Source organism: Gossypium hirsutum, chromosome D11 (genome assembly GCF_007990345.1).
Source record: "Gossypium hirsutum isolate 1008001.06 chromosome D11, Gossypium_hirsutum_v2.1, whole genome shotgun sequence".
NCBI lineage: Eukaryota > Viridiplantae > Streptophyta > Magnoliopsida > Malvales > Malvaceae > Gossypium > Gossypium hirsutum.
In genome coordinates this window covers 32673066-32687698 of record NC_053447.1, presented here as the reverse complement: position 1 = coordinate 32687698, position 14633 = coordinate 32673066, and the positions used below count along the sequence as shown (strand labels likewise).

General features: G+C 32.1%; 1 protein-coding gene across 1 annotated transcript; it reads left to right on the top strand.

The window, feature by feature from the left end:
- The first annotated feature begins 3039 nt into the window (after positions 1–3039).
- LOC107913378 (GLABRA2 expression modulator) lies at positions 3040–5325 on the top strand. The gene is made up of 4 exons (XM_016841946.2): positions 3040–3614; positions 3701–3802; positions 4288–4559; positions 4883–5325. The coding sequence occupies exons 1-4, from the start codon at positions 3275–3277 to the stop codon at positions 5069–5071; spliced, it is 903 nt and encodes a 300-aa protein (XP_016697435.1). The 5' UTR covers positions 3040–3274; the 3' UTR covers positions 5072–5325.
- The last annotated feature ends 9308 nt before the right edge of the window (positions 5326–14633 follow it).

Genomic DNA, 14633 nt, shown 5'->3' with positions numbered 1-14633 from the left:
CACTAAATACTAACTTAGCTTTAGGCCGATATTCTTTTTGGTTAAGAATCATGATATACGTATCCGTACTAAAAATCCTTCCAATCGGTATTCACTATTTTTCCTAAGTATCGAGATTGACAAATTCATCCCTTAAAGTTAACTCGATTTCAAATCAAAAAGCGCGTTGGGTTGGAGTTGTGTTTACGGACAGTTGGGGAAACGAGTCGGCCATGCTGTAATCGGATCTTTGAGAACAAATCAAGGGAGAAGTGATCGGGTTTATGTAAGAGTATGCCCAAAGATCAATCATGAGATGGTTGTAATAACATACTTGATTTAACATGTTTATTAATATAAGGCGTTGCCATTATTATTTCAGTTTCTTTTCTGTGTGTATAAATAAACTATTTTATAATAATGTCCTGAGAATAATATGATTATTCTTAAAAGATCCTTAGTCAAGTATTATTGTTGACTAGGTCAACAATAATGCATTAAGACTAACATGTAGTTGATTGATGATAAAGAGTTGTCATTGATATGGAGTGTCAAAATCAATGCATGAATATGTATGTTAGAGAACAACATATTGGACTGACCTGCTATGAGTATGTTTCTTGGATTATTATGTAATTGTCACAACATTAATCATAGTGATTAATATGTATATGATCCTTAAACTTGAGATCATCATATCCCAACATCGCGAGTTGTATATTTTGATACAGTCAAACGTACACCGTAACTGGTTGTTCTATAAAGGCTGATGTTGTATATACCACAACTTATGTAGAGGGATATGGTTGATCAATATAGGATAAGTCCTTCCTACATAATGGGAGTAATATCTTAGGCCACTTGATTGAGTGAGACAAGAAATGCATGGCCATGCTCAAATAAGTTGATATGAGATGTCATACTTATTTATATAACATAGTCTACTCAAGATATCAAGGAATATGGGATATACTATGCAAGTGTGACTATTCCATGACTTGTGTCCATTCTAGAGATAAAGAACTTAAGGATTAATCCATGAAAGGTTAACCAGAAAAAGTTTATGTCGAATCATGACTTTTTGTAACTTAGGTAGCAATGATTCATTGCTACATGCCACTCATTGTTTGTAACATTAGAATCGTTCTAGTATTACTACTAACGTTACAAGAACTTACAGGGTCACACCCTATGGTTGAAATGAATGGAATAAAACATAGTTGGTATTGTGTTTGGTTGTCACATGAATTAAATTAATTATAGAATTAATTTAATTGGGCAATCAAATATCGAACATATTATATGTACAAGGATTTTATACACATAATGAGAACATATTTCTATTAATATATGAATTTGGTTCGTATATAAATTTAAATAAATATAGTTTACCAAAATCCTTGTTATAATTAATTTAATTATAATTTTCGGTTAAAAAAATTATTATATTTATTTATGATTATTATGTTCAGATAAAAATTTTATGAATTATGATTCATTATATATATACCGATTATAAAAAGGGTGAGATAGAGAGAGTTTTAAAAAAAACCCTAATAATAATAATAATAATAATAATAATAATAAAAGAAACCCGAAAACTTTGCTTGTGAGGTCTAGCAGCCGTCAAGCAAAGAATTCTCCAAAAACAGTTTTGGAGATTTTTTTCGTTCATTGTCAAACTGGGTGGATTACGTAGAGGTCGAAATCGTAAAAGGTTGCGGCTTGGTTCGATAGTATATCATAATTTTCGTTGCCGAGGCGTCGCTGTCTACTCAAATTGAAGTTTCGGTAATTTCAAAACATTAATTCACCCCGATTCATTCATCGCACATGGATCCATGAGTTGGATCACCAGAATTATTATTTTTTATTAATTTTGCTGCGCCATGGGGATACTGGCATTCCAACAGTTTAAATGACCCGCGCGGTTGAGGCTTTTAATCCAAGTTGGGTTCTTCAGAACGCAAGGTTGCCGGATCTTGAATCGGGAATGCGTGTATCTCGGTTTGATAATCGGTAAGGGTTGGTTTGCAGGTCGTACTGGAACTAGCTACGAGAGGAAGAATTGGTGGTTAGGATGTTCTTAATTGCTATAACTAGCTTATTGTTTGGAGGAAAAAAATAATTTTCAAGGATCGATTCAAAATTCGGAATCCACCGAGTCTAGGGGTAAGACTTATTATCTCTGTTTACAAAATTTGAATTTATTTCCCAAATTAATTTTATATCCAATTTATTTAATTATTTATTTATGCTGTTTCAATTATTTAATTTCTAAACATTTCAAAACTCCCCTGATTTATTTGTTTATTTTTCAGCAGGTCTGTTTGGAGTCGTTGGCACAGCTATTGCCACGATTATTGACATGACAGAAATTCTGATCACAAGTTAAACACGAAATTTGATTATAATACCAATCCATGTGGACTCAACCCTACTACCACTCTTTACTACTATTTAGAGTTATTTTAATTGTAAGAATTATTTTTGGTGGTTTCGACGCCCATCATAGGTATATTGTAACAAGATTTTAATTTGACATGTTTTTTAATTCGAACAATTTTACTCGATTTGACTCGACTCGACTCGAATTTCATTTCACTCGACTTGATTCAAAAAGAAATTCAAATCGAATTAGGATGATAAAATATGACTCGTCAACTCAAAATTTTTTCACTCGACTCGATTGAACACTCACCCCTATCGTCCATTTAAGAATTAGATTAAAGAACATAACATAAAAATATTTTAGGTACCTAATTGGGTAAAAGAAATTAGATATCAAATAGGGTGAAAATTTGAATTAAGCCTAACATAAAATTAGCCACAATATATTTTAATATTAGTTTTATTGTATATTATAATAATTTATTATAATTATAATAAAGATTATTTATAACTTAAAAATACATTTAAAATTTATTCCCTCCATAAATCTTATGTTGTAAAAAGTAAATACATTTAAAAAAGAAAAGAAAAAGGAAAAGTTAAAAAGCAGGATAAGAATCAGATTGGCGCTAAAAAAGGTCATCAGGTTGGACGGTTCCGCTACCATCGCAGGACCGTACTTCCCGCCAAACTCATCTTTCCCGAACTCCCAAATATTTTCTTCAAAAATGGAAATAAATAGAAAGCAATTTTCTTAAAAAATAATAAAAATTAATTTTCAAATGAGATTAAATTCAAACCAAATCCCAAATAATAACAAAAGAAAGAAAAAGCAACAGTCAAAATCCTTCACGCGCCACTTCACGCGCAGCTGTTTTTTTTTTCCTCGGAACGTTCTAAAAAAATGGAAAAAATGAAGAAGGAAACCGAGCCAAAGTCCAGCTCAACGCAATCTATGGCTCAAGAACCAAATGCCAAAGTGGACCCGAAAAACTCGGATCCCGAAATGGACGCGGAGGGCTTTGTTATTGTGCCAACAACAGAGCCAGAGAAAGAGAAAGAGGGTCAGATTCAAAACGAGCAATCACCGAACCAGGCACAATCGGGATTGAGGAACTCGGTTCATCCATTGGATAGTGGATCGCCTGCTGCGGATCGCGACGCTAACATGTCCGCTCCTAACAGATACAATCCTAACCTTGCTCAGGCTCCCGCTATGGATTCTTCTTCGGCTTCTTTCAAAGGCAAGTCTTTATGCATTTATTTCTAACAATATCTTTTGTTTTAAATTTATAACTATTTGTATTTTTTTTCTTAAAATTGTAAACAGAGAAGATGGATATAGTGAGGGATGCCTTTTGGAGATGGAAGAGGATAGTGGGAGAAGCGACGAAGAAAGCCGAGGATCTTGCCGGAAACACGTGGCAACACTGTATGTTATTTATTATTTTTTATAAAAAAAATCAATTGCCTTTTGTCTTAGTATTTATGTTTAATTATTGGTAATTTTCCTGTTAATGAGAGATTAGATAGATTTGGTCGTATGTCATAGGTTTCCATGATTGGAATGGATATTACTGTATGCTTGGTAATTTGATTTTGGTTTAGTTTGCAATGACATCATAATTGATTAATAATCAATTTTCGTTATCATTTGTTTGTGATTGGGTTTAATAATCCACTTTCAAACATAATTTTAACATTTTTGATACGATGATTGGGCTTTCTTTTCTTCTTCTCCTCCAGAAGTAAGAAATCGTCCGAGTCATGCTTTAAGAAATGAGAGATATTAGTTAGAATCATATACTATTTCTGATTTCTTATAATGCATGAACCCAATCCTCCCTCTTTCTTCTCAAAGCAGGTTCACATACATAAAATCACTTTAAATAACGTTTCCCTCATTTCTTAAATCAGTAAAAACAAGCCCAAGTCTTGCTGAGGCTGCCATGGGAAGAATTGCTCAGGGAACAAAGGTTTTGGCAGAAGGTGGCTATGAGAAGATTTTTAGACAAACTTTTGAAACAGTTCCTGAAGAGAAACTTCAGGATTCTTTTGCATGTTACTTATCTACATCAGCAGGTCCTGTCATGGGAGTTCTATATGTATCTACAGAAAAGCTTGCATATTGCAGTGATAGTCCTCTTTCATATAAAAATGGTACCCAGACTGAATGGAGCTATTATAAGGTTTTTTTTCTTCAACCCTTACATGCTTGCATTTAGAAAATATTGGTTAGAGCGAGATCCTTTTAGCTCTCTGCTCCATGATGTTACTGTTTTACGGTATAGAAACTTAATGTTGAGGACTGGACAGATAGGTTGAACCGATTGAATTAGGATAAGTGATTTGTTTAGTCTTGTGTATATTAAACCAGAGATTCTAGAAAAACTGAAAGAAACCAGTTATGAATCCAGTTACTAGAGGTTTCACAGGTTTTACCACCGACATGATATTTTAAACCTTGGTTACCGAGTTACGAATCTTGACATTCTTCTGTTTGATAAAACAGGTAATAATCCCATTACATCAACTAAAAGCAATAAATCCATCAACAAGCAAAGTGAATGCTTCTGAAAAGTACATCCAAGTTACCTCTGTTGATGCCCATGAATTTTGGTTCATGGGATTCTTAAACTACGAGGCTGCTGTTCAATGCCTACAGGAAGTTTTGCAACTCAATAGTTTACAATCCGTCTGAATACCCTGTTCTATCTGATATAAGCATTTCACTTTGGTCGCATGATGTTTTGTCATAAAAAAGCATTTATATTTACTCCGCTGCCCGGAACCATTTGATGATTTACATGCTCTTTGGGAAGCCATTCAATATAATTCTATGGAAATCAACATTAGGTAAATTGTAGAGTTGTTCTCCATTAAAACCCATGTTGGTTGTAAACTTTGCTTGCTATAATGCATGAACTAAAAATCATATTGATTGTTTCAGTGAAACCTTTTGTATTCCTTCTCCCATTTGTTTTCCCCTTTTTCACCAGGGATTGGTATCAATATTTAAAATATTCTAGTATCAATTTTACTTAGTCACGAAGGTTTCAAAAATTTACCAACAACTATAAAATAATAATAGAAAAAAACTTACTCACCGAATAAATCTCATATTCGCACTTGTCCTATAAGTTTTAGAGCATCAGCTTCGGTTCAATCGTGCGTGCCTTATCAGGCACTTTGACGAAGCGCTCTCGCTTAGTAAATATGTCATTATTGTCTTTTCAGGTCGCTTCTTTAAGCATTCAACCTCTTAATAGATTATGGAAACAATTTTCATCAAAGACATTATTGATATGTTGAGGGCCCGTCGGATCCTAATAAAGCAAACGACGCTTCATAGATTTTTTTCCCTCTACAATATTATTTACAAAATGTACAAATACTAATATTTTAAAATACTTTAATTTTAAATTTCTTTAAATTTTAGAGTTCTCGCCCAAACGCATGGTTATAGCCACGGTTGTTTCAACTTATTTTATTTTTTGGCATGCAATTGCATTGTTGAATGAGCATGGAGATTTTATATCAAGAGTTGGATTGCATTTTATCTTTTCTATTGAAAAATTGACAAATTAGTCTCCTACATTAGACCAAAGAGTAAAATTGGTCCTTTTATTAAAAATTCTATCCGTTTATATTGTTAAGTGATGACATATTTGCCAGAGCAACTAGATAGCTACACATGGTGTGTTATGTGTACCTCACGCTGATGCATTTTACCATATAAGCAAATATTTAAAAATAAAAAAATAAAATAAAAAAATAAAAAATAAAACTTTTAATAATTATTAAAAAATATAAAAAATTATTAAAAATATTAAAAACAATGTCTGGACTAAACTTGGACAAATGGTTGTCTAGGCTTGAATGAGAACAATAAGTTGTCTATGTTCATTTTGTAGTGATTTCTTAAATAATTGTTAAATAATTATAAAACTTATACAATATTATAGAAAATTATTTAATAATTATCAAGAATTATAAAAAATTATTAACTTTTTAAAACTTAATAATAAAAATATTATAAAAGGTTACTATTATATACGTATATATATTTGAATCATAAGAAATTATAAAAAAAAATAGAACTCATCAACTTGATTAACTAATAATATTAACTCAATTAAGAAGATACATACGTGCATATTTGAAGTTTTTAAATATATTAGTTATTAAAAGGTAGAGAAATTTATAAGAAATGTATAGATATACGAGGAACACAATTTGCATAGTGGATAACTCCCTTCATGTATACAATGTTGGCGCAACGTACCAGCATCCGAGAGAAACTTGGAGACCGATGGTTTCACGAATTGAAAGACAAGAAGTTTCCTTTGTTTAAGAAACCTGCTCATTTCATCTGGAAACTAACCTTCAACGGAGAGTTCAACATGTTTAGTGTTTACAAATTTTATGGGATGAAACTTCTCATCAACAGGCTTGCATTAAACATACTGGATGCATTTACCATATTGATCGAGGTGTTATCATTGTCGCTAGGGATATAAATGTTTCTTGGAAAATAGTCGTTGGCATGTCCATGGATAGAACCAGTGGATCCTATGGCGTTGCAGCAATAGGTCTTGCTATCAATGAAGAGCAGATGGTATTGTGGCACACAAGGTAGTGCAACTCTAAGCTCCACTGTAGACTCTTGGGAATTGTGTGACAAGTCTCACAAATGTAGTAATATTCTTCTACAAAAAGTACTTGTTTATTAGAAGCTTAAACCTATTGCACAATATATTATTCATCTATTACAGGGTTTGAATTTTTAGAACCATGTTGCACCGGACCCCTGTTAACGACTTGCGGGCCGTATGGCACGAGTGGCTGCTCATTATATGATATTGTACCTTGCCTTAAGTATGCTTTGTTTACTTCGGTTGTTTGGTTGATTTGTTACAGTATAAAAAATAATTTTGTATAATTTTTTAATAATTATTTAAGAAATTTAAGTTCATTTGGATGTTATTTTTAATAATTTTAAATGATTTTTTTATAATTTTTTTATAATTCTTAATAATTCTTAAATCATGTCCATCATGAACCTGACGTGGTTTTTAAAAAACCACATGCAAGTTCATCTAGGTTATCATTTGTCTAGGTTCATCTTGATGTGGTTTTTAAAAAAATTATAGGAAAATTTTTTATTTTTTAAATTTTTAATTTTTTTTAAATATTACTATGTCAACATGAGACACACGTGGCATTTCACGTGTCACTACCTAGTTGTTCCATTAGCCACATCATCACATAATAGTAAGGATGAAAATTTTAACAAAAAGACCATTTTGCTCTTTAATCTAATATATAAGAATTAATTTACCAATTTTTTGAGTAGATGAGATAAAATACAATCTGATTTATAATACAAGAACTTCCATAGTACTTTTACCATTTAATTTACAAGGTGGAGACTAGAGTATTATAAATGGAATATTTTTGCTAACATGCTACACCGATTCAATTTAGGAAGAAAAAACTTGAACTTAGTAATTTACCCTATGTTTGGATTGAACAAAAGTAAGGGAAAGAAAAGAAAATAAGGGAAACACTTGTTTTGATAACTTTTTTCTTTTAAGCAAAGGAAGGTTGAGGGAGTTGAATATCCTTTACTTTCCATTGAATTATTATTATTTATTTACCTTAATTTGTAGGAAAAACTAAAGAAAGGAAAGGAAGTTTCTTTTATGATGTGAAATATCATTTTAATCTTATTAATCTTTTACATAAAATATCTATAAGAAGGATATAATTGGAAAAAAATCAGTATAAACAATTATTTTCTTAACTTTCACAGTTTAACCAAACAAAGGTCGTGAAAAATCCTTCACTCCCCTTTACTAATTTTAACTATCCAAACAAAATAAACATATATCATTTCCTTTCAGTAACCTTCATTTCTATTTCTTTTACTTTCATTTCCTTTATAATTACTAGATTTTATTACACTCACAATGTGGGTAAATAAAAATATTTTATATTAAAAAAATACCAAAAAATGATTATTAGTGGAATGGCAAGGGTTTTTTATATAGATTTATTGGTCTTATATTCAACTCCCAAATAATGTTTTTCAATTATTTTATTTGAAAAATATATAAAAGTATGTAAAGATGTAAATACACTTATAATAATATTAATTACCTTTTAAAAATAAAGGTATTTTAGTAATTTCACAATTGATTTGGTGTCAAGTTGACTAGTGACAATAACTCAATCAACCACTTTATATATAATACAGATTTACTCAGACATAGTGTAACACTCCATACCCAACTCGATCGCTGGGTCTAAGCTATGAGATGCCACATTTGTTTTTGAAGCAACTACAATCAGCTATAACAAAATTTATGTTGATTCAATACACCATAACCACTAACATGATTATTATATCATAATTTTATAATAAATTACCCTATCCAAGGTTTATACGAGCTTACAAAATCTCTTTCAATAACCCGAGACCAATGAAAGACCAAATTGTATGGTTTTAAGGCCTTTTAGGCCGGAGTTGCAACTCCCACTATACGGTGTCGCGACCTTGAGACAGTAGGCTAACTTCACACTTTTGAGGACTAAAATGTAAAGTTTGTAAAACTTCATCGAGTTGACATTACGGTGTCAAATAGGGGAAGCTGTTAAGATAATGACTGGTGTCATGACAACCATAGGGTAGTGTTGCGACTCCATAGGTAGAATACAATAATCCCATTTCCTTTTGGTTTCAACCTAACATATAACAACATATGTATTATACCAAGACTCAAATTGACAATTCAACACAACAAAAAAATTCATATACAACTTAAACTCAATAGCGACCTTTTCTATGCATGATATATTACCATTTTCATTCATTCACAACTCAAATACACAAATTGACCATTTGCAACTTAGTAACCATTTGAAATGTATACATATGCATATAAGTCACAAGCATTGCAACATCTCATGCACTTCAACTATGTGCCAACTTAATTATACAAACCAACCATTTGACCATTTCCAATTTACCATTTTTGGCTTCAAATATCAACATGTTCACACGTTATGACAAACCCGACTCAACCTAGGTACATGCCATATATTAAACAAAAAATGGCTATACAAACAATGTCGAGTTGAGGACCATAGATTGGATGTTGAAATCACCTCTCGAAACTTCAAATTCCACTATACTTACAAACAAAATAAACAAACTATACGCTGAGCGATAAAGCTCAATGGTACTTTCATGATTCAAGAAAATATAACTTTAGCATTAGTAAATTATCACAAGGAATTCATACTTAATGTCTAACCAATTTAAATTCTATCATGCCAAGTATTCCATTATCATATATATATGTGTGTGTGTGTTCATACATATGGCAAATGGAAAAAATAAAACCATTCAACATTTGCAATAGAATTGACCAATACATGCTATTTTTCAAGTGCCAAACTTTATGCCATTTAAATATTCAATACCATTCATGAATCAAACATATATAACTTTGAAATTAAGCCATCCAATTCCATGTTCAATCAACATCATTTAACCATTTGAGTTACCGTTTCAATTCAAATCATGCATTATAATAACTTACCACAATTTGGTTTATATCATTTTCAGATTTCCAGATTTGATTCCAATGTTTCGCCCAATGGAACCCTAGTAAAATAGACTCGGATACAAGGGCAAGCTACACCACACCAAGATAGCTTGTATGATCAAAACTACACCACACCAAAACACCAAAGTGCCAAGCCAGTAGGCATAAAATGCATATTCATATACAATACATCCTCCCTCAACCACACTAAGGTCTCCGAAGAGAAAATAATGCTCAATGATCCACAATAGATGCTGAATCTCTATATACCTGTCATAATCTCTATATCATCAAATGTGCTGTACAAGTGCACATATGACACTATTGGCATGCCAACTGTATCCTAGCCTTTTACTAAGTTCACATGGGCATCAATATTCATATTTGCATTGTCATACCATGTAATCATTCATATTCGCATATTCATGCCTTGTAATTATTTACATTTACCCGTCATACCCTATAATCTTATATTCATGCCCTGTAATCATTTACATTTACCTATCATACCCTGTAATAATTCATATTTGCATATTTATGCCCTATAATCATTTACATTTACTTTTCATACCCTATAATTATTCATATTCGCATATTCATGCCATGTAATCATTTACATATACCTGTCATACCTTATAATCAGTCACATTTGTATTTTCTTACACTATACATTGTACTATCATATAACAATCATTTATCTCATTTCATTTAATTTCAATCCAGTTCATAAATATATAATTTCACATTCAATTTCAAAATCACATTTCAATTCATCATCAACACACAATATCCCATATCATATAGCATGTTTCAATCCATTCTTACATTGCAAATTATGTCCCACTAAATCATACTACTTTCCATTTAATTCAATTCAGTCCACTCTCGATCTTCAATATCAATCATAGCAAATCAATTCATACGATCATTATTAACTTACCTCGATACTCAATCATGCAATATAACATGAATATGCACAGAAATAAGTTGATCTTGAATCATAAAAGCATAAATCGAGATCTCGTATCACTCGTCGATGACCTAGCATCATCTTTCGCTACAATAGATAATTCAATAAAAAAAATAATATCAAAATTCATTCAATCCACATCCAAATACAAAGCCACATATATTTTGCATTTTATTCAATTTAGTCCTTAAACTCGGGACAAGCATATCTTTTGATATTTAGCTTCGGATCAAAATATGATTTCACATTATTTCATTAGGGACCATATACTCTCTATTCCTAGAATAATTTCATAACATGTTTTCAATTTATTTAATTTGGTCCCTAATGTAACAAAGTTAACTACCAAGCTCATTAAGCTTTACAATTTAATCCTTTTCATAATCTAAGCTTCATATCTATCAATTTCAAGCATAATCAATCAATTTCTTAACAATGGAATCTTGCTAAAATTTCAAAAATTGAATAAATCAATACATGTGCTAGCTAAATCAAGCTCATATGATCATAAATCTAAAAAAACATGTAACATCTCACCTGACAAAGCCTTAATGTTCGAATACTGTTTGTAGAAGTAAGGTATATAGAGTAAGTTCTGAGTAGGTATGTATTAAATCTGACTAAGTATATGAGTCTATAGATGTGCCTTCGGGCGAAGTCTACATTAGGCGAGCTTGGTGGTTTGGCAAACTCTTCTGAAGAGTATACGCCACCCCAACCATTAGATGAAATGTTAAGCCCTTAGTGTTAAGACCTGAATTTGAAAAGAACCATATGCTTTATTATTATTTTAGTATCCTGGTTGAACAATCTAGTTAGATGAAGAAGAATTTGGTTATTTTTGTAACCTGTTAGACCCATATTTATGAAGAGAGATAAGTGCTTAATCATAAGGAACGAGGGTTTAGAGGGAAATCAGACTTATCTACTAAGTTTTTCCTTTCATGTATATTTGTATAAAGCAAGCTTTGGCTTCCTGAACAAGTTTTATGCTTTTTTTGGCAACCATATTTTCTTCTCAAGTTTTCTATGTAAATTTTCTCCTAGAAAACTCTAGACTTAAGACTTGTTTGAAGATTTGGGTTCACTGTACTCAACCAACTCCACCATCATTTGGTACTTGGTAAATATCGATGAAACTCAAGTTATTTTCATGATTATTTATGTGGCCCTAGGGTTTTATGCTTTAGGGTCAGTTTCAGGTGTAAGGGAGGACAAAAAAGAACCTTTTTTTTCTATTTTTATAGCATTTGTGGTCTTCGCCCATTCATTTGGAACATTATAACTAATCCTGTTACAACGTCTACCTCATCTTCTAATCAGACTAATTCTTCTATTAATGGTGCATGGTCTTCCTCACATTCACTTTCCTAGAACATGGACATTTCCTCTTTTCTTAAAGAAGCTCGAACCAATGGGAAGACTACTACTGCTTTATCAAGTAAGACAATAGCAAAGAAAAAAAGAAAAAGGTCCAGATTGGAGGAAAGTATTCAAGAGACTGAAAGTAGTGAATGCCCTCTTTAGTATGATGTAATTCTGGTAAGAAGCCTACTACCACTATTACCTCTACATCTCTAGTTCCCACCTTGCCTATAGTACCAGCCCCATCCAAAAAATTGATGCCTCCTATAGCCTCTCCAATTCATATCTTTGATCTGCCACTGGCAGAAGGTCCCACAAGAGAAGTATCTCTGATTTAGTTAGCTTTTCCTCCCAAAAATCTACCACTCAATGCTCTTTCTAATGATGTAAAAGGGCTTTTTCCTTAGTATGATCTCATAAAGTCAGGTGTGCCTTCTATTTCAGTGATTTCTATTATTCAACAACAACAAAATTCAATGCCCCAATAATTAAGGGAGGCTTTTCCCACTTACCTTGCTACCAATTTTGAAGGGTCTCCTCTTTCCCTCATGGCAAACATTTCCAAAGCTTTACCAATAGAACACAATATTTGGAGTGGGGCTCTCGAAGATACCAGTAAGTGTTATAATGACAAAATCACAGGGTTAAAAAAGGCTGTAAAAACTGGCGAGGACTCTTTAGCCCAATTATGCCAAAAATATCAAGAGTCTACTAATTTGATTGGGAGGCTTGATACATGTTTCATAACTTTGAAGGGTAAATACAAGGATGTACATACTGAGTGTAAGTAATTTAATAAGACCAGTCAGCTGAACGGTGAAAAATCTACCTTAGAGGAGAAACTCAAAGCTCAGGAAGAATGTTATAAAATGGTGTTAGAAAGTCTACGTCGGTCCCATGAAGAAACTTTAAGAAAATTTCAAAAGGACACAAGAAAAAAATCTTAATGATGCTCTGCCAGAGTGGAAACCTAATTTGATTCTACATGCCCAAGTGGCTGCAGGTTCTCTTAATTTTAGTCACGTAGACTTTAATTACCTGAAAGACATTTCTACTAATTTACTGAGTTTTAACATTTATCATCTTGAGGGCGAAGAATGGGAAGATTTTCAAAGAGAATGGAAATATTTAGATGAATTTATCAATCCTACTACGCCTAGAGCTGTAGGTGGTGTAGAGAGCTCAGTAGAGAAGGATCAACATCCTAAAGATCATCCTCCAACAGAAGAGGCCCCAACTGAACCCATCGACCAGCCCAATGAAGGAGAGGATTAAAAATTTTCTTTGTTAAATCCTGTACCTTCTTTTCCATAAATTCATTGATGTTTTCCCACTTCATTAATGAAACTGTATTTCGATTTTTCTTTGCCTCTTTATTACAACATTATGCTATACTAATATAACATACATATTTCACATAAAGAAGAAAGTTCATCATACTTGAGAAACTTAACCAGGTTCAGCGTATTATGCATATAATACTCTTTTTCACATAACTGTCTGAGAATCGACTAAACCGAGCATTCATACCAACTTGTAATGCCCTTAACCTGACTCGATTCATCGGGTTCAGATCTTGGGTGTTACCACACACAATACTTAACATTTTAATAAACAATTTACAAACTGACATTTTTTTTGTTATTTTAATTAACAATTGTACTGAAAACTCTAACATATGAAAAGAAAAGAAGTATCATACAATAACTTGTTACATTAAACTTGATATATATCTTTACAACATAGTAGATTTTTAATGACAGACTCGTAAAGCATATTTCTAAACGGCACCACAAATCCACTGTATGCATAATAGCCCACTTCGCCGTAATCTTGGTATACACCTAGCATCATCCCTCTTGAACCTGCAACAACACTACTTAGAAACAAAATTTCACTATTACAAATCTTATACATACAATTTACTTATCATCTCAATTGCTGTCAACTTATGCAAAACCTTGCATTTACAACTTACTGTTCAAATACCACATATAGACTTACTCATTTAGAACATAACATACATAGCTGAATTACTTACCTTGAGATGGAATAACTACTCATCGTTAAAGAACCATAGCTTCCAGATTATCAAGGAAGGGATACATTCTAATTTAAGGAAGGAACCAGTGAATACCACTAAAGGAAGAAGGAAAGGAAAAGAAAAACCTCATTTCGAACCCATCTTACACATATAAATATGACTTAACTTACTTAGTGGAATTCAATAAGTGTCATACATTTTGAAATTTGCCTTTTTAATGGCTTACAATTTCTGAGAGAAATTTAAATAAATACCTTGCATTCACCATTAT

What these genes read in the sequence shown, in the direction of transcription:
- LOC107913378 (XM_016841946.2), top strand. Translation starts at nt 3,275, where the DNA reads ATGGAAAAAATGAAGAAGGAAACCGAGCCAAAGTCCAGCTCAACGCAA. An exon ending in CGGAAACACGTGGCAACACT is followed by an intron (nt 3,803 to 4,287) that starts GTATGTTATTTA and finishes TTCTTAAATCAG; the next exon opens with TAAAAACAAGCCCAAGTCTT. An exon ending in CTGAATGGAGCTATTATAAG is followed by an intron (nt 4,560 to 4,882) that starts GTTTTTTTTCTT and finishes TTGATAAAACAG; the next exon opens with GTAATAATCCCATTACATCA.